Here is a 17,688-nt window from a genome sequence, read left to right on the forward strand (position 1 = left end):
TGTTTGGTTGAATTTGCAAGAGAAATTTCTGCAAATCAGTCGTAAAGTGTAAGTTCACCCCCAACTCAACCAATTGCATGACGGTGAAAAATGCTAAAAAGTTGGCAATTGGCAGAGAGGGGGAGAGAAGGCTACAACATAGGAGGGTGTTAACATTATTCTTTGATATAAATTCCATGATGTCGATGAGTCCCAAACAGTTGTCGGCATGTCAGCATCGGCCTTACAAGGTTCAGGTCTATTTTAAACAGTAGATGGCGTGTTGAGCCATTTCAACCTATAAAATGTCAATTTAAAAAAAAAAAAATGGTAATTATGTCAATATTAATGCCAACATTGATGTGTTTCATCACAGTTCGGTCATATTTAGTTTACAGCTTAAAAAAAGTGTGCACTACCTCTTTAACAAAAACATGTATGTTAAATAAATAACTGTCTTGAAAAATGAAGGATAAGATGTAATGGTAAATGTTACAGTTTAATAAATAACATTTTCATAACAAACATCCTTAAACTAATTTATTATCATCAAACACCAACACAGTGATTACAATTATATTATGAGAGCACCACAAAAATCCCTTTGATTCCTACATCCTGAGTACCAAAATCTGATGTCATATTGATACAGATGCATTATATCCAGAGCTGATAATGTTAACAAGACTGACTTCATATGGAGAATTAATAAATAAGAGATACATGTTTTTACAGTATAGTAGATGCTCTGTAACTGCATTACAACAAGGCAAAAACATTGATTCACAAGTGGTCAGAGCAAATTCAGTGAGTGAGCTAAGTGAGAAATTCCCACAGTATAATGGCCGTTGTAGTATAGCATCCACATCGACCTTAAAATGGAAGGTATTTTGATATCCATTCCCTGATGGCTGTAACGCGTACAGAAACGCTTGGGAAGCCACTCTGTCTACAGCTCTGGCCCCAGCTGCCCACCCCAGCCACAAACCAGCGACCAAGATGCTCCCGGCATGTAAGGGGACCCCCGAGTCCTCCCTGTCAAAGGAAAAAAACACATTCAAATCCCCAGACAATGTCATCATATGTATTGTACTGTGCAATACATCCGACTAAATGAAACAAAATGAAATTGAACACTACTGACATTTTCAATGATCCAATAGGTGTCCATTGACGAGGTTCATAACTGGCTTAAGAACAACAAATGTGTCTGAAATGTAACCCCAGTGGAGGACCTAACTCTATCTCAAATAATATTAGGGGTAATAGTTTATCAGTGTCAAAATAGTGGGAGTGGAACAAATATAAGCACACATTCATTGTAAATGTTTTAAAACAGTAAAACAATAAGAGGTTTTGTTTGACACATTTGCTGTCAGTAGTGTAATATAATTAAGGCCTAATTCACTGCTCACCAGGCACACATCTCTGTCACCATCCATGGATCCAGCACATATCATTCTGTCTGGCAGACCTTCAGCATAGGACCCCTGGCACGCTGTCTGGTCAATAATGTGGACTCTGACTTTCTGCAGACTGGCTTGTTTGCCTGTGTGAAAGTGTTTGTGTTAGAGAGAAAACAGCATCTTTACAGAAATCATTCAAAACAAATGGGCTACACGGTTATATGAGGGGCCCTGTTTAACTACTTAGATCAGACTCCCAACATTATTGAAACATGTTTCCGATCATTAAAGCATGAATTCACTTTCATGTTTTTGCCTCTCACCTTTGCCGGCCATCGCTCCCCATCCAGTGACGTAGCATTCTGTGTTCTCATTGAAGACATGGAGAGGTGACGGCAGGCAAACAGGCTGTATGGTGTAGGACCTCGGGGCTGGGATAGACAGTTCTACCAGAGCCACATCGAAGTCCTTGCTGGTGCTGTTATAGCCAGTATGGATGATGATCCGCTGCACCGGTATTACTAGGGCACCCAGTCCAGGATGAAACACTGAGCCCAAACTCACCGACCAGCCATTTGGGCTCAAATCCCTACCAAATAAAGGAGAGGGGAAGCTATTGTTAAACTGGGGTTTTGAGTTCAAGGGTGGTGCAAATACACATTGTACATATTAGAATAAAACTGAGTAGGTTGAACAGCTTTCAGTCAACAATATTACTCAAATGCATTTTAATACACTTCTTTAACACAAAAGGAACAAATGTAAACCGCATTTTATTTTGAACAATCCTTAGGGTACTATTTTTACCTAATAATTAATGTGGAATATTTAACAATGTATTCTTACTTACAGGAGAAGTACATAGTTGTATTCATTACTTGCGTAAGTGCACAGTGAAAATTAAACATTAAGTAGGACCCCAATATGTGGCCCCTCCTAATCTCTTCGGCCATCTTGGGCCCTCGGCCCTGAGAAGTGAATGCAGTTTAACTATTAACTGGACTATTGTACCTGTTGAAGCAGTGCCCTGCAGTCAGAAGCCATTTGCTGTGAATAAGTGTGGCTCCACAGCGATGAGAGCGCTGGAACAGTAGACTGCCCACCCACGGCCACTCTCCCCGCTGAGCTGACCCCGCCGCCACTGCTGCCACCGCTGCCACCGCCCGCTCATGCCGCTCTGCAGGGCGCTTCCCGCAGTCTGGAGGGGGAATTGTGTTCAGAAAATATGTTAATTAGATCTGCATGGTGTGGAGCCGGGATGGAATTTACAGGCTTCCTAAGCCCACAGCACAACTGTTTCATTAGCTGTGGATTTAGCGAATGAGTATAATTGCTGAAAGAGGAAGTGGAACAAATGTGTTAAACCAACTGGCCTCAGAAGACTTTATATATATGGCTTTTACACAATGCATCTGTTGCTGTAGCTCGGCTTTTATGTGTTACCAAGTCATACCAAGATTATGGTTTTTGTTCAGATGTCATGGTTGACCATCTCAAGAAGTTTGCTTGCTCACCACAGTTCCTTTCATCTGATTCATTTGGGCAGTCAGGGACGTTGTCACATTCAGGGTTTATTTTGACAACACACTTTCCAGACCCACAGTTAAAGGCACCACTGCAGTTGTTTCCTGCATAGAGGGGCATAATTGTTATGTCATTGTAACCTGTTAAGTAAGGTACTGTTTCACTCTTCAACTTTACGTAAACCTTTGAAAGACTATTACCTGTCGTAATGAGAGGTGAGGATGGCGTTTTTGGCATGTACTCAAGAACACGAGTAGCATTCGGCAGAGCTGAGGAGATCTGGATTTGGTCTGGGTTGGCGTAGTGTAGGATCCAGTTGCGTAGCTTAGTGACTCGTGAGTAAACCCCTGGCCTGTTGACCTGAGCACAGCCCACTCCCCAGCTCACCACACCAGCCAGGAAAAACCGGCCGGGAGACTCCTCACACACCAGCGGCCCTCCTGAGTCACCCTGTAAGTAAGAACATTAGATATTGACATCCAATATGGTGAATGCTTCTAAGCTGTCACAACCTGACCCTGGTGGAATGAATGGAAGTCCCAGTCATTGTGACAAGACAACAGCAATGGATACCTGTCTTTTAACTACCCCTATCCCAGCCATTTATTCTATTATTCCCAAGTACTGACAACTATTATTGCAGGTATTATTTTCTGGGGCCAGTTTTATTAATATATATATATATATATATTGGTATATTAGATTTTGTACTAAGAATGTTATTTTTTACAATAGTGATCATGGAGGTTGGATGACTCTAGTAACTCTCCACTAAGACATTGACCACAACAAAACAGTCATTGTATAGCTGGAACAGTAAAAGAATTTAACTAGTGTAAATTTTCACGAAGATTTCTGCCTGTGTTGCCAATTTATATTTAGTGTTGTACTGGAAAACAAGCTCAATCATTACACCCACAAGATCAGAAAGCTTCTCATGAAAACGAACCTAGACGATACATAAACTAGAATGTCAGTCCAGTCTAAACATTACTGCAAAGTCATATGTTTTGAAAACATGCTCCCTGATGAGAGGTATAATCATATGCAGTCTTCTATCCTATAGTAATTTTTATACATCTTTTGCCTTCCATTGAAATACATGGTAGCGTGGCCGAGCGGTCTAAGGCGCTGGATTAAGGCTCCAGTCTCTCCGGAGGCGTGGGTTCAAATCCCACCGCTGCCAATACTTTTTTTATTTTTTCATGTGTGTAGCATATTGTGAAAGAACCTAGTCAACTAGTCTAATCATTGACAGTGTAATCACCTGGTCTAGTTTTCCTTCACACTACTGCCACACTGATATCATAACATCATATACCATTAAGGCTCCAGTCTCTCCGGAGGTGTGGGTTCAAATCCCACCACTGCCAACAATTTATTTTTTCCCTGTGTGTAGCATATTGTGAAAGAACCTAGTCAACTAGTCTAATCATTGACAGTGTAATCATCTGGTCTAGTTTTCCTTCACACTACTGCCACACTGATATCATAACATCATATACAATTAAGGCTCCAGTCTCTCCGGAGGTGTGGGTTCAAATCCCATCGCTGCCAAGAATACATTTTTTTCCTGTGTGTAGCATATTGTGAAAGAACCTAGTCAACTAGTCAACATTGACATTGTAATCATCTGGTCTGGTCTTCCTTCACTCTACTGACACACTGATATCATAACATCATATACCATGATATGGTGCAAACCACAGATGTGAACTAATCAAAAACTGCAACCTAGACACTACATACTGTAAACAGGAGGTATCACAACCACACTATGCAAGATATTATCGACTGACTTGCTATATTTTCTGCATGGATATTGTAGTTGCGTGAGGGTATCAGTTAATAGAATCCTCTAAACCTGTGGAAATAATCTTCTATATCTGCCGTGGGAGTGCCAGTCTCTTCTGGGGTTCTGGGGTGTGGGTTCCAATCCAACTGCTGCCCGCAAGGGTTTGACTGCTTCTCACAGACGACAACACCCTTACTTTCATGGCGATCAATATCATGATACATAGCCAATCATAAAACCATATTTGATCTGGCCAGATTTGATTCATTTTAAACAAGAGCTCTGATCAAATAAAATAATAAAATGTTTAACTGATGAAATATTTAAATGATTGATGAAATGAAATTGAAAATGCTTTTGCAACAGCTGTTTGTTTTTTGAATGGGTACAGAACAAGGGTGACAAAAGTACTCCTTGTGTTTATGAGCTAACTGTGAAAAATATGAACTACTTATAGCTATTATGGATCACCACTTTTTAGTAGACAAGCAAAAGGAATATCATATGAAGAAAATCACGTTTTCAGTTGTGTAGTAATGCAAAAAGCATTAAAGTTGTACTTGGAAAGCACAAGTAGCCATACACACACGTGTGCATCAACGGAGCCAAGACAGTTTACTGGACAGCCTTTGATTTATATTATATTATTTCCATTACATTTGCATTTTTTCTTAATGCCCAAGTTCTATAGGGAAACTAGTGACCACTTTGTGGAAGCTAGTGGGGATCCAAGTAAACAATAAACAATAGGTTGTGTGATGCACACTCCAACTTACTTGGCAGGAGTCTACTCTTCCTTGCAAGAAGCCAGCACACATCATGTTGTGTGTGATAGTTCCTTGGTATACAGATGATTTATTGCAGATCCTCGAGTCTATGATTTTCACCACTGCTTTCTGAAGCACAGGAGGTACGTCATCTGCACAAACAGTGAGAGAACAGTTTGAAAGGGGAAAAAATGAATCAACCTAATATCCAAAAGCCATACGATGTATACTGGGTCAACTGCTGGTTTGGGCCTCTTGAGCAGCTGGAACTGAATAGTAATATCTGTATTCACTAATAATTTGAAATTGCGGAGCTTGCAGTTTGGGCTTTTGTATGAAGTTGCTATTTCAGATATAGAATATGGGAATAAGGACATTTCTTGGGGTCCCACATTGTCTAAGTACTGTAGCAATTTTGGAGTTACCAATGACCAGCTTGGTGGAGGAGTTGGGTAAGTGGCTCAACAATATCATTGGGCAGGTACAGAGTGGAAGAGCAGGGTTTGGGTTAGGTGACAGTTGGAAAGCATGCGGTAAGGCTACATTGCCAGAGAGGAGGCAGAACTAGCGAGCAAGAAGAGGAAACTAGACGAGCAGCAGCGACGTCTCAGGCAAAGCAAGGGCAATGGTTGATCTGGCATAATGTTGAGAATAAGAGGATCAGACAACTCCCATGTCCACAGAACATGGGTCAGTGGGTGGGTGAAGACGTAGGCTGCAAGTTGTGTATAGGTGTTTGCTCATTAAAACATATTTTGTCTGGATGTAAAACTAGCCTGATCCACGGTCGCTACACGTGAAAACATAATCAGATGAGAAAAGCATTGGTGTGTTTGTTGAGAATTAGTACAACAGTCACCAACCAAAACAATTCTCAGGACTGTGCAATTTATGATAGATCAATTTAATTGTTAAATAGTATCTTCATCAAAACGACAGCGAGAGAGAGAAAAAAAGATGCGCCAAATCCTCCCACCCCTTACCCTGCATATCCTGTGGCACGTCATAGTATAATGAGATTGTTTAGATAATTAGACAGGGCTTTGTTCAGACACTGTGGTACATATGTGAAATCTTTTCAAAGTGTATCTTGAGGTGTGTCTGTTGTTGTCCCAGGTTTTGACATGTGTCCTACCCATCATGAGTATGGGACGCCAGACACAACTGTTGAGCCTTCTGGAGGAGTCATGGGCCTAATTCAATGAAACACTGACGAAGGGAGGTGTCCACTACTAGACAACTCCAGTGAAATGCTCACAAAGGCATCTTTGTTGTTAAGTGTTTTTAAGTATCGGTGTGATGGTGGTAGTGCACCCTGTTGTTATAATGCTTAGGCTAGGTTGTTGGGTATGAGTATTTACATGTGACAGTGAGAGGTTTGACCGGTGTGGGAAGTCCCCAACTAATAGCACAAGGAATTTAACACCTTTTCTTGCATACAACTCAAATGTATTGCATGGACGAAACTATTCTACTGTCCAATAGTCTCCATATTCGTACTCACTGTTGAACATATTGAGAGCACCCCAGCCGGACACCATACATTTCTGCCCAGGACTGAAGAGGTGCGCTGGGGAGGGCAGACAGACTGGCTGCACATACTGGTTGAAGGTTATGGGGCTCTCCAGTTCCAGCACGGTCACATCGTTGTCAGTGGTCATGGGGTTGTAACCTGGAGACACAATCAGGGACTTGATGTTCACCGTGGCAACCTCTGTTTCCTCTCCATCCACCAGACTGGCCCCTAGAAGTGCTGTCCAGACTTTGGGGTCCTTCTCACTGCATGGTTAAAGAAGAAAAACAGATTGGCTAAGACAATGATCAATGCAACAGCACGACAAAAGCCTTCATTTTTCCTGAAAGATTCCCTCACCTTTCAAAGCAGTGGGCAGCGCTTACAAGCCAGCGGCTGTTGATGATAGACGCCCCACAGGTGTGACGGCCATGTAACCTAAGGCTGACCTGCCAGGGCAGCTCTCCACGGCGAGCATCGTCACCCCCAACCACACGAGTGCCCATGGCTGGACGGTTGCCACAGGCTACGAGTAAGGAAGAACCACAACAGTGAACCTCTAGCCTGGATACCAGACCGAACTTAGCCCCGCCCACACATTTTTTGGTTGGGAAGTTCGGTCTGGCATTACTCCATTGAGGAGAAATTATCTGCGGCTCGATATCGGCCGTACCAATCAAATTGTTAAGGCGGGCTTTATACGATGATGGACAGATGATCAACAGTAACGTAACCAACCACGTCACCAACACATGAGTTGAATTCGTTTTCAACAAACATGGCTGCCGCTGGAGAGCTGAAATGTATAGATTCGAGTCCATTTAGACATTGACAGTGCATTCATTTTGAAAGAGGAACAGAGAAACGCGATTAAGGCATTTGTCAATCGAAAAGATGTTTTTGCCTTCCTTCCTACGGGATCCGGTAAAAGTGTAATGTATCAGCTGCCCCTGGTCACATACTACGTTGTTCTGATTGGTTGTAGGTAACCAATTGAGCGAAGAGGCATTTTTTCTCCTGGTTCGGTTGAAACACGCCCCATAATCACAGCCCAATGGAGCGATATCAGACTCATATTCTGACTAGAATTATGAGTATGACATCGTCAGGCTAGTGAACCTCACTAATCTGCTATTGCAGTGTTTGTGATGAGATGGTGAAAGAGTTGTGGAAAGAACTTCACAGAAGTTTTTCCAGCAATATTCATATATACACACACACCGTAACTATACTAGTGTGATCCAAGGGTACCCCATGAACATCACTAATGATAAATAGTAAGTACCCTTACACTGCTTTTTTTTTATGAAATGCATGAACAAAACATAATTATAATTATTTTGATGTTGTTACAGTATATGTTTACTGTATCCATGCACATCGACAGGCCACTATGGTGTTGAGTGAGCCAGTGTACTAGGCCACTATGGTGTTGAGTGAGCCAGTGTACTAGGCCACTATGGTGTTGAGTGAGCCAGTGTACTAGGCCACTATGGTGTTGAGTGAGCCAGTGTACTCACAGCAATCAGCTTCATCAGAACCATCATCACAATCAGGAATGGAGTCACACTCTGGGTTCCGCTTGGTTACACACTCTCCATTGAGACAGACGAAAGTGTTACTGGGGCAGATGTCTGCAAAAATGAAATAAAATAGTATTCAGAATGCAAATACGGTCAAAAGGCTCCTATTGTTTGATTTAATAAGTAGTCATACTTGTGTCATCTCCAATGTTGTAAAAAGACTTTCCACTGGCCCCTGGAAAATAAATCAAAAGCACATAATGAATTGTTTGCAAAGTGAGAATAGAAGAACACAAACATCTCTAACACATCTACTAACACACTGCATTGAATCGCACAAAAGAATGTAGATTCTAACCAAGAAGTGTGATGCTGTGAATTTCTCCAAACTTTGGTACTGTTAGTGTCTTCCCATTGAACAGCGTCTGCAGGCCTGCTCTCAGCAGCTCCTGAATGTGTACGTTGGAGTACTGTTGGGCCTTGGATACACTAAAGACCAGTCGAAATGTTGCCATCGTATCTCCTTTGATGTTTCTGTGACAGGTGAACACTGAGTGAGTGAACATCTTTACATTCACACATAACAGTGTTTAAGCCTGATCTAGTTATTACAATATTGTGAACACATGAGTTATATGTTATAAGCATTGTTCAAGATTGAATACTTCAAATTTGACAAGAATGAAAGACCTTTCTTGACTTACCCATAAGCGACAATTTGACAATCAACAAAATGATTCGCTAATGATGAGGAAAGGAAGATATGTTTTATCTGCAAGTGAAATTATTGTTATTTTAGCTGGGTGTTCCAAAGATTTTCAGCAAAATCTATCAATGTAGAAATGAGTACAGAAGTTAAGTGCATGGTAACCCACCTTGTTCTTCAGGGTGGCTGATAACACCTCAGAGAAAGTTGATGAGTCATCTTGAAGATCAGTGTCATATTTAAGACCTTTCAATTCCACCGTCTCCATGAAATAATGCTGCTCTTGTACCAAGTACGCTGAAACGGGATGATCCACAATGTTTTACTTTAAAGTACTGAAAGAGCATGAAATACAAACATATAATTAAGGAAATTATAAGTTTTGAGAAGTAGGCTACTTTTCATCACCACGGTGCTCCACAGATCAATTTTTTACAGAAAAGCAAAAGCAAACTCACCAATCAAAAGACCAATGAACACCCCCAGCAAGAGAAAGATGAAGATGAACGCCGGTACGACACATCTATGGAAAGAAAAGGGTGAAGGGGCATCTTGGTCCTTCTTCATATCCATTTCAATCTAGGGGGCAATTCACAGGATTAACCCTTATCATCCTTCTTTCAGTCTCAAGAGCTCCTGACCTACACCAAAAGAAATCGGAGAATGAGGCTTAAAATCACAACAGACACCAGTATGTCACATATTCTGTTACAGACACCATCACCTCAGGGGGACAGTGACGCGTTTGTATTATTTCATACACGGTTACTTTCAGTGAAACTGGGCACAGCCCCGCGAAAAAAGAATAAACATTCATTAAAGTCATATCCACTTACCAAGGAATTCAAAGGCCGTTGAGAAAAGTTCCCATTCCCACAAGCTTTTTTCTTCGTTTATGTAGCTAAATTAACTTCACAATGTGAATACGTCCTGTGGCCAAATGCAAAGATATAAATGAGTAGTCTGCCAATTTTCAAAACTTTAATTTGACTGAATCGTTCTCATTCTTCAAACAAAATGCTACATCTGTGTAGCTTACTATCCTCTGTGACGAACATTTCTAAACATTATTATAACTTTGTGATGATGGCCTGACAGGTGCCGAACGTTCAGTCAAACTACAAAGGCCAAATGGCACAAAATACACTTACCTAAATAATTCCTTCTGTCGGTGGTTAGAGTCAAAAGATGAACACATGGAGACTGGGCGACTGAAAATGTAACACCACTATTATCTACCCATCGGTGGGCGTGAAGTTAAACGGTGGAATGGTACACGTAAGACGGTCTCAGGTTGCCTTAAGCTCTCCCGTTATTGTTAACTTTAAATCTTCAACTGTTTAAATACTCATTAAGAACATGTCAGTGTAAACTCTGTTATTTGAACAATTGGGTGGATCGAACATCTTCTATAAATTGTTTGGTTTTGCACAGGTTGCCGCCTCATTGCTGACCACTTTACATACACCCTTCATGCTACCAGACACCCTGCAAACAAATGGGCTTTATAGGCTAATCTGTTAAAAACGGAGGCTTAAAACGACACACCATAACAGTTAAAGGGTCTCAGTACTTAATTAAACATGCAAAATGTTTAAGCGGGTGTATATATTAGAAGCGGAAACGCGTACATTTGCCTGCTATTCAACTGCATTCAAATAATTTGATTCTCTTTACAGAGATATGAAAAATATCCATAAAATACCATTACTGGAAAAAATCCACTTTTGCTTCATGACCCTCTTTTCTCAACGCTGGTTGGCTACCTTCTTAAGGTTTGCTTCAATCTTCCTCATCAGTTCCGGTAACAGTGCACTGCTTTGTGCCCAGTATACCTCCACCGGGGCACTTCGTCTAGCCCCAAACCATTGTGCCAAGGAGAAAAGCTGTGAGATACAATGTCTCAGCTAAACTACGAAATGAAACAGGCTACTTTATCTCTCCTCATACGCACTATTTGACTGGTTTCTCTTGAAACATCAGAATAAACTCATACTGTCCAAAGCACAGGGGACAGAGACTGACAATCCTGACAGGATGGAACGTCTCACATTAGGAATGAATGAATAGGATCAACATCCACTATCCTCCTATTACCTCTTCAAGTTAATGGCATACCGTTAAAGCAGGACCACAACAAATATTTTCGATCCCAGTGTGAGGTTAACATAGAAAAAATATAAACACACACGACTTGGATCAGTTACTATACACATATAATGTGGCAATGCCAAACTGTTTCAGTGAACACTAAATAGGTTAAGGGGGAAAAAAACATAAAAGTAAGTGCTGTCCCATAGTGCCAAGCAGAATGTCTGCATAGCACACCCTGTGGCCCATGGCTCTTTTAACATCAGCAGGGGAGACTGAGAGTGTCTGGATTTATGCAGACTATAAACTCAAATTCATGAACTGTACATGACCTAGTGCAAGATGTAACATCTGACACGCAGGGAGATACAATTATTTGTATAGCAAATTACCCAGGATTGCCACTCTGGCAGACTGAAATTAATTTGTGACATTACAGCAAATATCCTGTAGTTGCTCACTCACTCACACGCACACACACACACACACACACACACACCTGCATGAGAACTATGAGCAAAGGTTCACTTTAGTACAACGGTCACCCACCCAAAAAAATTATGAGGACTGTGCAGTTTATGAAAGATCAATTTAATTGTAAACTAGTATCACTTCCAAAAAATTGGACACTTCAAAAATGTCTTCATCAAAAAGACAGAGAAAGAAAAATGACAACAGGGCAATGTTTGATACAATTATCCAAAACAGACAGGCCAGAACTAAAACACTCCATTGCATAAATTGTGAGACACTGAAACAAACATTTTTACTCCAATTCCAAGGTACAAATAAAAGTTGAGCAAAGTCTTGAGCACTAGCATGATTTCAGCCATAACTCAACAGGAGGTCTGTCAAACCAAAAAGTTAACCACTAACTCTATCTAAAGAAAATGATGTGCATCTGAGCTTTATGAGGTTCTGCAGAGTTCTAGCCATCCTGTTGTTGAATGAAAGGGTTTGGAATGGCCTCCATGCCATCCTGAGGACAGATGAGCACGACCGAGGTCCCTCGACACACCACTAACCCCAGCTGCCGAGTGTCTTCAGTTAGTTTGTACTGGTCATCAGGGTCTGCATGAGGACACAAGAATGAAATTGGGTTAGAGCAAGAATAAGAGTAAACTGGAGGTCCAGTATTTTGAAAACTGTAATGTACACCTGACTAGCAGGAACTCACACACACATTTAGAGAGCACTTTTGCTCTGCATTGTACCCAAGATGACAAGTTCTACAATGGTTGGTTCATAACAAAGTTGGATACCCCCACTCCACTCACCGCGCATGTATTCGATAGTGCCATCCAATACGAGGTTTAACAAAGGGTCGAAGCCTTTCAAGACACCACTTGCTGTCATGAGAGAACATAGGAAACATTTTACTGTTAAGGTAGAACCACCAAGCAGCCCGGAAGCATTAAGAGCATTCAGTTATTAGCAAGACACTTGACCCCTCCATGTGCAGGAGAAACTGATAATGGCTGTTGCTACGCAGATTTATAACACAATCTTACTTTACATGAAGTGCGACGTCTAGGATAGCTGTCTAACAGTGCAAGCAAACTGTGAATTTATGTGATGCTACAATGCTGTGCTAATGCTAAAACCGATAGTACATAAAACAGTTGAATTATCTTACCTTCTCGTCCACCTTGGAATTTCACTCTGATGGGCTTATCGATGTATTTCGTCAGGTCGAATATACTTTCTTTCTTCTTCTTCTCTTTGTCCTACAACAGAAATACATGTCACTCTCTTGAGCTGAATTACTTAGCATGCTTGCTAGCCCGCTAGCTAGCTACCTTGCCTACTAACTAGTCCACTACACATCAGAGTAAAACATGCATGCAAACTTGGAATGTGTTTACAGGACATCTGTATTTCATGTAAAATCGTAAACAACCAAAATAAATCTGCTTTTTGATGCTTATACAATTGCTAATTCATTCAAGTCAATTGAGAAGACGAACTCACCGCCATGTTCAAATCTAATAAGACCGCCCCTTTTGCGAATTCAACTTTGACCCCATCGGTTCTTGGGTATTAAGCATGCCTCATACATACATTTATGTGACAATTTTGTGATGATGTAACACAATCGTTTGCGTATATGTGTAAGTTAACCGCTCAGCAGTATAACATTTTGTAAATTGTATGGACATGATAGTAACTGTAGCCTAAGCAGTACCATACATAACATATTGTAGCCTAAGCATTATGTAGTTGTAGCATGCACACATTTGATTTTGGGGTGAACAAGACACATTTATTCTAGAAACTATTGCTTTTAGTTGCAAATATTTTTTTCTGAAGAGCAAGAAATGTCCTCTGATGACTGAATTATGCATAGCCAACTGAGGGTTATATTTAGCTCTTGTTTTCAAACACAGTGCCCCCATTACTCAGCTGAGTAAGTTGGCAACCACTTGCTGTATAAATACCTGCAGCCTGTGAAGTTGGACCACTAAAATGGCTTGCGAAGTGAAAGAGGGGGAGAATTCTGGACTCATTGTAGAAGATCTTTCAGTGGCACATACCAAGACTGATGTGGAATTAGAGGACGATGTGGTGCCTGACACAGTCCTTTACGTGGAGACAGAGTCTTTCTTTGTGAACCGAAAAAAAATGGCAGACCTTAGTCCATACTTCCGTGCTCTGTTCTATGGTGGCGGCAAAGAGAGCTCTAAAAAACACATTGGGATTAAAGGAGTACATGAAGAACAGTTTCGCATACTCATGGAATTTACTGAGACTCTTAAACTACCTCTAAATAGACAAAATGTTCTGGGAATCTTGGAGACAGCTGACTTCCTTCAGCTGGAAAAGGCCAGGCTGCTATGTTGTAAATTCCTTGAGAGGGAGCTACACCTAAGTAACTGTTTGGGCATGATGGCGTATGCTTGGCAGTTAGGCTGTTCACAGCTATATGCTGCAGCCAGAGATGTAGCCCTTACCCACCTACCTGCCATAGCATCTGACGAAGACTTCCTGTATCTCTCAAAGGAGAGTGTGGCAGATCTCCTTGCTAGTGATGACCTATACATACTAAGAGAGGACGTGGCCTTTGAGGTGACTCTGCGCTGGGCGACCTTTGACCCCAGTAGGGAGGATGACTTCATGGAGCTGATTGGACTGGTGCGGCCAGAGTCCCTGACCCTTCCCTACCTCACAGAGCTACTCACCAGGCTCAAGGGTTCTGACCCCCGTGCCAAACTTATCTGCAAGCTCAACGACAACATCCCTGCTAGCTGGAACGCGGGACGGTCCTTGCCTCGGAGTCGTTCGAGAGAATCGCTGTTTATGATTGGTGGGCCACATGATGTTGATGCACAGCCACTGTATCAGTTCAACCCGCGTAGCAGTAGGTGGCAGTGCTGCGCTCCATTTCAGAGAAAAAAACTCACACAGTACTCAGTTGCAGCAGTAGGTAAGTTACTTTCTCCAAAAAAAAAGTGGGTAACACGCAACCACTCAGCCTTTCTCATCTGAATTACAGTTTATGTCATATGGCCAGAAGTTAACAGTTAAACCATACGATACATTATATATATTGAATTTCTGAAATATGCATATTGTACATTACCATATCATCACATGAATGAATGTTAATAATATTTTTGTCTCTTAGAGGACAATGTGGTGGTCACAGGGGGCTACTTCCGTGAGATCGGGTGGTACTGTGTGGACTGGGTACAAATGTACCAGTGCAGAAACAAACGCTGGGTGGATGGACCCGCGCTGCAGAAGTCTAGACGCAGCCATTGTTCAGTCGGGGTGGGCAACAGGCTGTACGTGATGGGCGGCAGCATGGACGAGGGAGTCGTGGATGACATGGAGGTGCTTCTGCTGGGATCAGATGCCTGGGAGGAGGCTAGCCCCATGGTGCGAGCAGTGGAGAGAGCAGCAGTGGTCACCATGGGCTCCTGCATCTATGTGGCCTGTGGGCTGGATGAGATGGGGGAGGTGTTCAGTGGGATTCAGCGCTATCAGATGAAGACTGATCAATGGGACGTGGTCTCGCGGTGCCCTCATCCACGGTATGTACAGCCTTTTCCTTTTGCCTTTTTCTTAAAGGTTAATGAGGGCTCTGATAACTATGGGCTATCTCCTATGCAGTTGTCTAGATGCAGATAGTTCTTTTCAGCTTAAACTGCACAGAGTACCTGTTTTCAGAAGACAGGATGAATGCTGGCTAGGGCCTCTGATTTTGCAATTACAGAATCTACTGAAAGTAAATCCGATGTTTACTATGAAATTGCACAATACACCTATGAAGTGCAAGGTGGCCCTACCAGTTAGTCTAGCACCATCATATTTTGCATTTAAGGCAAGTTCTGTCAAGAGCTGTGTGACTGAGGGCAATCCCCCACCTACATTTATGGTTGACTGGCCTGAACTTCCTCCTTCAGCTATGATTTTCTGGCGACGGAACTGAATGGAGCTCTCTACCTCTTTGGAGGACTGGCATTGCGACTGGATATTGAAACCGATGAGTGGACCTTACTGGAGGAGGAGTGCCTGGACAGGAAGTTTTTCACTGGTTGTGCTACTGCCAGCGGGCAAATCTACCTGTTAAGTGAGCAAAAGATGAAGAAAGCCATTCCCAACATGGTTCTCCTTGATCCTTACATTGACACTTGCATAGAAGTAGATGATGCAATACCTTGCCCTGTCCCTGTACATGGATGTGTCACCATCCGTATGATAGACTGTTGAAACAGAAACATGAAACTCTGAATACATTTACTAACTTTAGTGCTCTCTGGCAGATTATATGGCAATATTTCTTTCAGCTCTTGTCAAGCAATCATGTCATTTTTAAGCACTGCTTAGTTTTATTACACTGTACTGAAGGTTTGGGCACATTACTAATACAATAGTTTGTAAACAGATGTCAAGCACTAAACGTAGAGAAGAGAACAAAGGAGTGGCTTTGGAGAAAGTCTGTGCATGTCCTTGAGTAGCCCAGCCAGAGCCCAGATCTGAATCCAATTAAACATCTGTGGAAAGAGCTGAAAATGGCTGTGTACCGACGCTCCCCATCCAACCTGACAGAGCTTGCAAGGATTTGCCAAGAGGAATTGGCAAAAATGTCCAGAAACAAGTGTGCCAAGCTCGTAGCTTCTTTACCAAGATGCCTTGAAGCTGTAATCGATGCCAAAGGTGTGGCAACCAAGTATTAGGCTTAGGGTGTGTACAGATATGTAACCCCTAAATAACCTATTTTTTCATTGTAAAATAAAATTGCATATTTTCTAAAAACCTGTTTTCACTTCATCATTATTGGCTATTGTGTGTAGATGTTTGAGGCAAAAAATGAACTCAATCTATTGTAGTTTAAGTCTGTAATGTAATAAAACGTGGAGAAGGTGAAAGGGGTGTACAGACTTTCCGTCTTGAATGTACCTCTTTAATCTCGCTTATCATTCTCTGTAATATTTATCTGTTCTCAGTGGTCTGTAGTGGGTCTGCTGTACATGTGTGTGTGCCTGCTTTGTGATATGTGATATTTGTGATATTTCAGTATCAAATACAAGTGTTTGTAAAGCCCACCCCCACCCCCCAACACACTAACTGGTGTCTTTTGGCAGTATAGCTGGCAATGTCATGCTGTGAAAGCCATTTTTGCAAGGTGTTCCAGCCGGAAACACAGAACTACATATCAGAAGTGCATATCCTGGATGGATAGTGGGAAAGACAGAGGTGTTTATCTGTCCTTCACATGAGCATATGCTATCAAAATGAATTTGAGGATGGTACCAAAACTAGTTGCCTATAAAACCATACCTCAAAAAGTGTCAAATTGTTGCATAGTGTTACTTTAAAGAGGGAGGTGTTACGACCTTCCTGTTTGTTGTCTGTGTCTGTCTGTCTTGCAGGGTGGAGCTTGTGGGCAGGTGCAGGTAGTTGCCTGATTGGTTGCTGGGGCAGGTGTGTGAGCCTCCCTCTCCCCTCTTCAGCATGCATCGGACTTCTTTCTTTTTTTATGCACTACACAACATGATCTTGACTCGCATCGCATTTGATGGCATTAAGCCTTTTCTGAGTATTCTTTATTATTTTAATAAATAACTTTATTTAAACATTATCCACGTCTGGTCTCCCTTCATATTGTTTCTCCAAACAAGCCTGGTAGGCATAACATGAATGATGATTTGATGTATTGCTAAAGTCAAGGTCATTTTTTCCCCACTTACAATGTGCCCAGTGTGTATTTGACAGCAAAATGGAGCAGTCTCCAGTGTATCAGTAGCAGAGGTGTAAAAAGTACTGAATGTTGTACTCAAGTAAAAGTACAATTACTTTGATGAAAATCTACTCAAGTAAAAGTAAAAAGTAGTTCATTTAAAATGTACTTTAAGTAAAAGTTACTTAGTTACTTTCAAC

At 41.7% G+C, this 17,688-nt stretch overlaps 3 protein-coding genes and 1 non-coding gene across 4 annotated transcripts; 2 read left to right on the top strand and 2 right to left on the bottom strand.

Annotated features, from left to right (window-relative positions):
- Window positions 1-353: 353 nt before the first annotated feature.
- Window positions 354-10,701, bottom strand: tmprss9 (transmembrane serine protease 9). Its single transcript, XM_031575159.2, has 17 exons — window positions 10,365-10,701; window positions 10,050-10,143; window positions 9,672-9,854; window positions 9,383-9,510; window positions 9,212-9,279; window positions 8,866-9,041; window positions 8,701-8,742; window positions 8,505-8,618; window positions 7,345-7,510; window positions 6,976-7,250; window positions 5,481-5,623; window positions 3,110-3,359; window positions 2,900-3,013; window positions 2,397-2,583; window positions 1,709-1,974; window positions 1,395-1,528; window positions 354-1,014 (listed from the first exon to the last, which is right to left on the bottom strand). The coding sequence occupies exons 3-17, from the start codon at window positions 9,784-9,786 to the stop codon at window positions 853-855; spliced, it is 2,340 nt and encodes a 779-aa protein (XP_031431019.1). The 5' UTR covers window positions 9,787-9,854; window positions 10,050-10,143; window positions 10,365-10,701; the 3' UTR covers window positions 354-852.
- trnal-aag lies at window positions 4,014-4,095 on the top strand. The gene has a single exon. It is a non-coding gene; the product is annotated as a tRNA-Leu (tRNA).
- Window positions 10,702-11,879: 1,178 nt separating the features above from the next.
- On the bottom strand, window positions 11,880-13,379 carry lsm7 (LSM7 homolog, U6 small nuclear RNA and mRNA degradation associated). The gene is made up of 4 exons (XM_012828359.3): window positions 13,276-13,379; window positions 12,941-13,031; window positions 12,582-12,653; window positions 11,880-12,375 (listed from the first exon to the last, which is right to left on the bottom strand). The coding sequence occupies exons 1-4, from the start codon at window positions 13,279-13,281 to the stop codon at window positions 12,233-12,235; spliced, it is 312 nt and encodes a 103-aa protein (XP_012683813.1). The 5' UTR covers window positions 13,282-13,379; the 3' UTR covers window positions 11,880-12,232.
- Window positions 13,380-13,575: 196 nt separating this feature from the next.
- Window positions 13,576-16,563, top strand: LOC105900973 (kelch-like protein 24). The gene is made up of 3 exons (XM_012828356.3): window positions 13,576-14,728; window positions 14,930-15,338; window positions 15,711-16,563. The coding sequence occupies exons 1-3, from the start codon at window positions 13,771-13,773 to the stop codon at window positions 16,015-16,017; spliced, it is 1,674 nt and encodes a 557-aa protein (XP_012683810.2). The 5' UTR covers window positions 13,576-13,770; the 3' UTR covers window positions 16,018-16,563.
- The last annotated feature ends 1,125 nt before the right edge of the window (window positions 16,564-17,688 follow it).

This window comes from Clupea harengus, chromosome 10, assembly GCF_900700415.2.
Source record: "Clupea harengus chromosome 10, Ch_v2.0.2, whole genome shotgun sequence".
Classification (NCBI taxonomy): Eukaryota; Metazoa; Chordata; class Actinopteri; order Clupeiformes; family Clupeidae; genus Clupea; species Clupea harengus.

Bases quoted from the DNA above. Each gene is read 5' to 3' on its own strand.
- lsm7 (XM_012828359.3), bottom strand. The intron at 12,654-12,940 runs GTAAGATAATTC...CTCTCATGACAG, and splicing joins ATTCCAAGGTGGACGAGAAG to CAAGTGGTGTCTTGAAAGGC. The intron at 12,376-12,581 runs GTGAGTGGAGTG...GTCCTCATGCAG, and splicing joins CACTATCGAATACATGCGCG to ACCCTGATGACCAGTACAAA.
- tmprss9 (XM_031575159.2), bottom strand. From the start codon at position 9,786: ATGGATATGAAGAAGGACCAAGATGCCCCTTCACCCTTTTCTTTCCAT. The intron at 1,975-2,396 runs GTACAATAGTCC...TTTATTTGGTAG, and splicing joins GCAGGGCACTGCTTCAACAG to GGATTTGAGCCCAAATGGCT. The intron at 1,529-1,708 runs GTGAGAGGCAAA...ACTTTCACACAG, and splicing joins GGGAGCGATGGCCGGCAAAG to GCAAACAAGCCAGTCTGCAG.
- LOC105900973 (XM_012828356.3), top strand. From the start codon at position 13,771: ATGGCTTGCGAAGTGAAAGAGGGGGAGAATTCTGGACTCATTGTAGAA. The intron at 14,729-14,929 runs GTAAGTTACTTT...TTTGTCTCTTAG, and splicing joins GTACTCAGTTGCAGCAGTAG to AGGACAATGTGGTGGTCACA. The intron at 15,339-15,710 runs GTATGTACAGCC...TTCCTCCTTCAG, and splicing joins TCGCGGTGCCCTCATCCACG to CTATGATTTTCTGGCGACGG.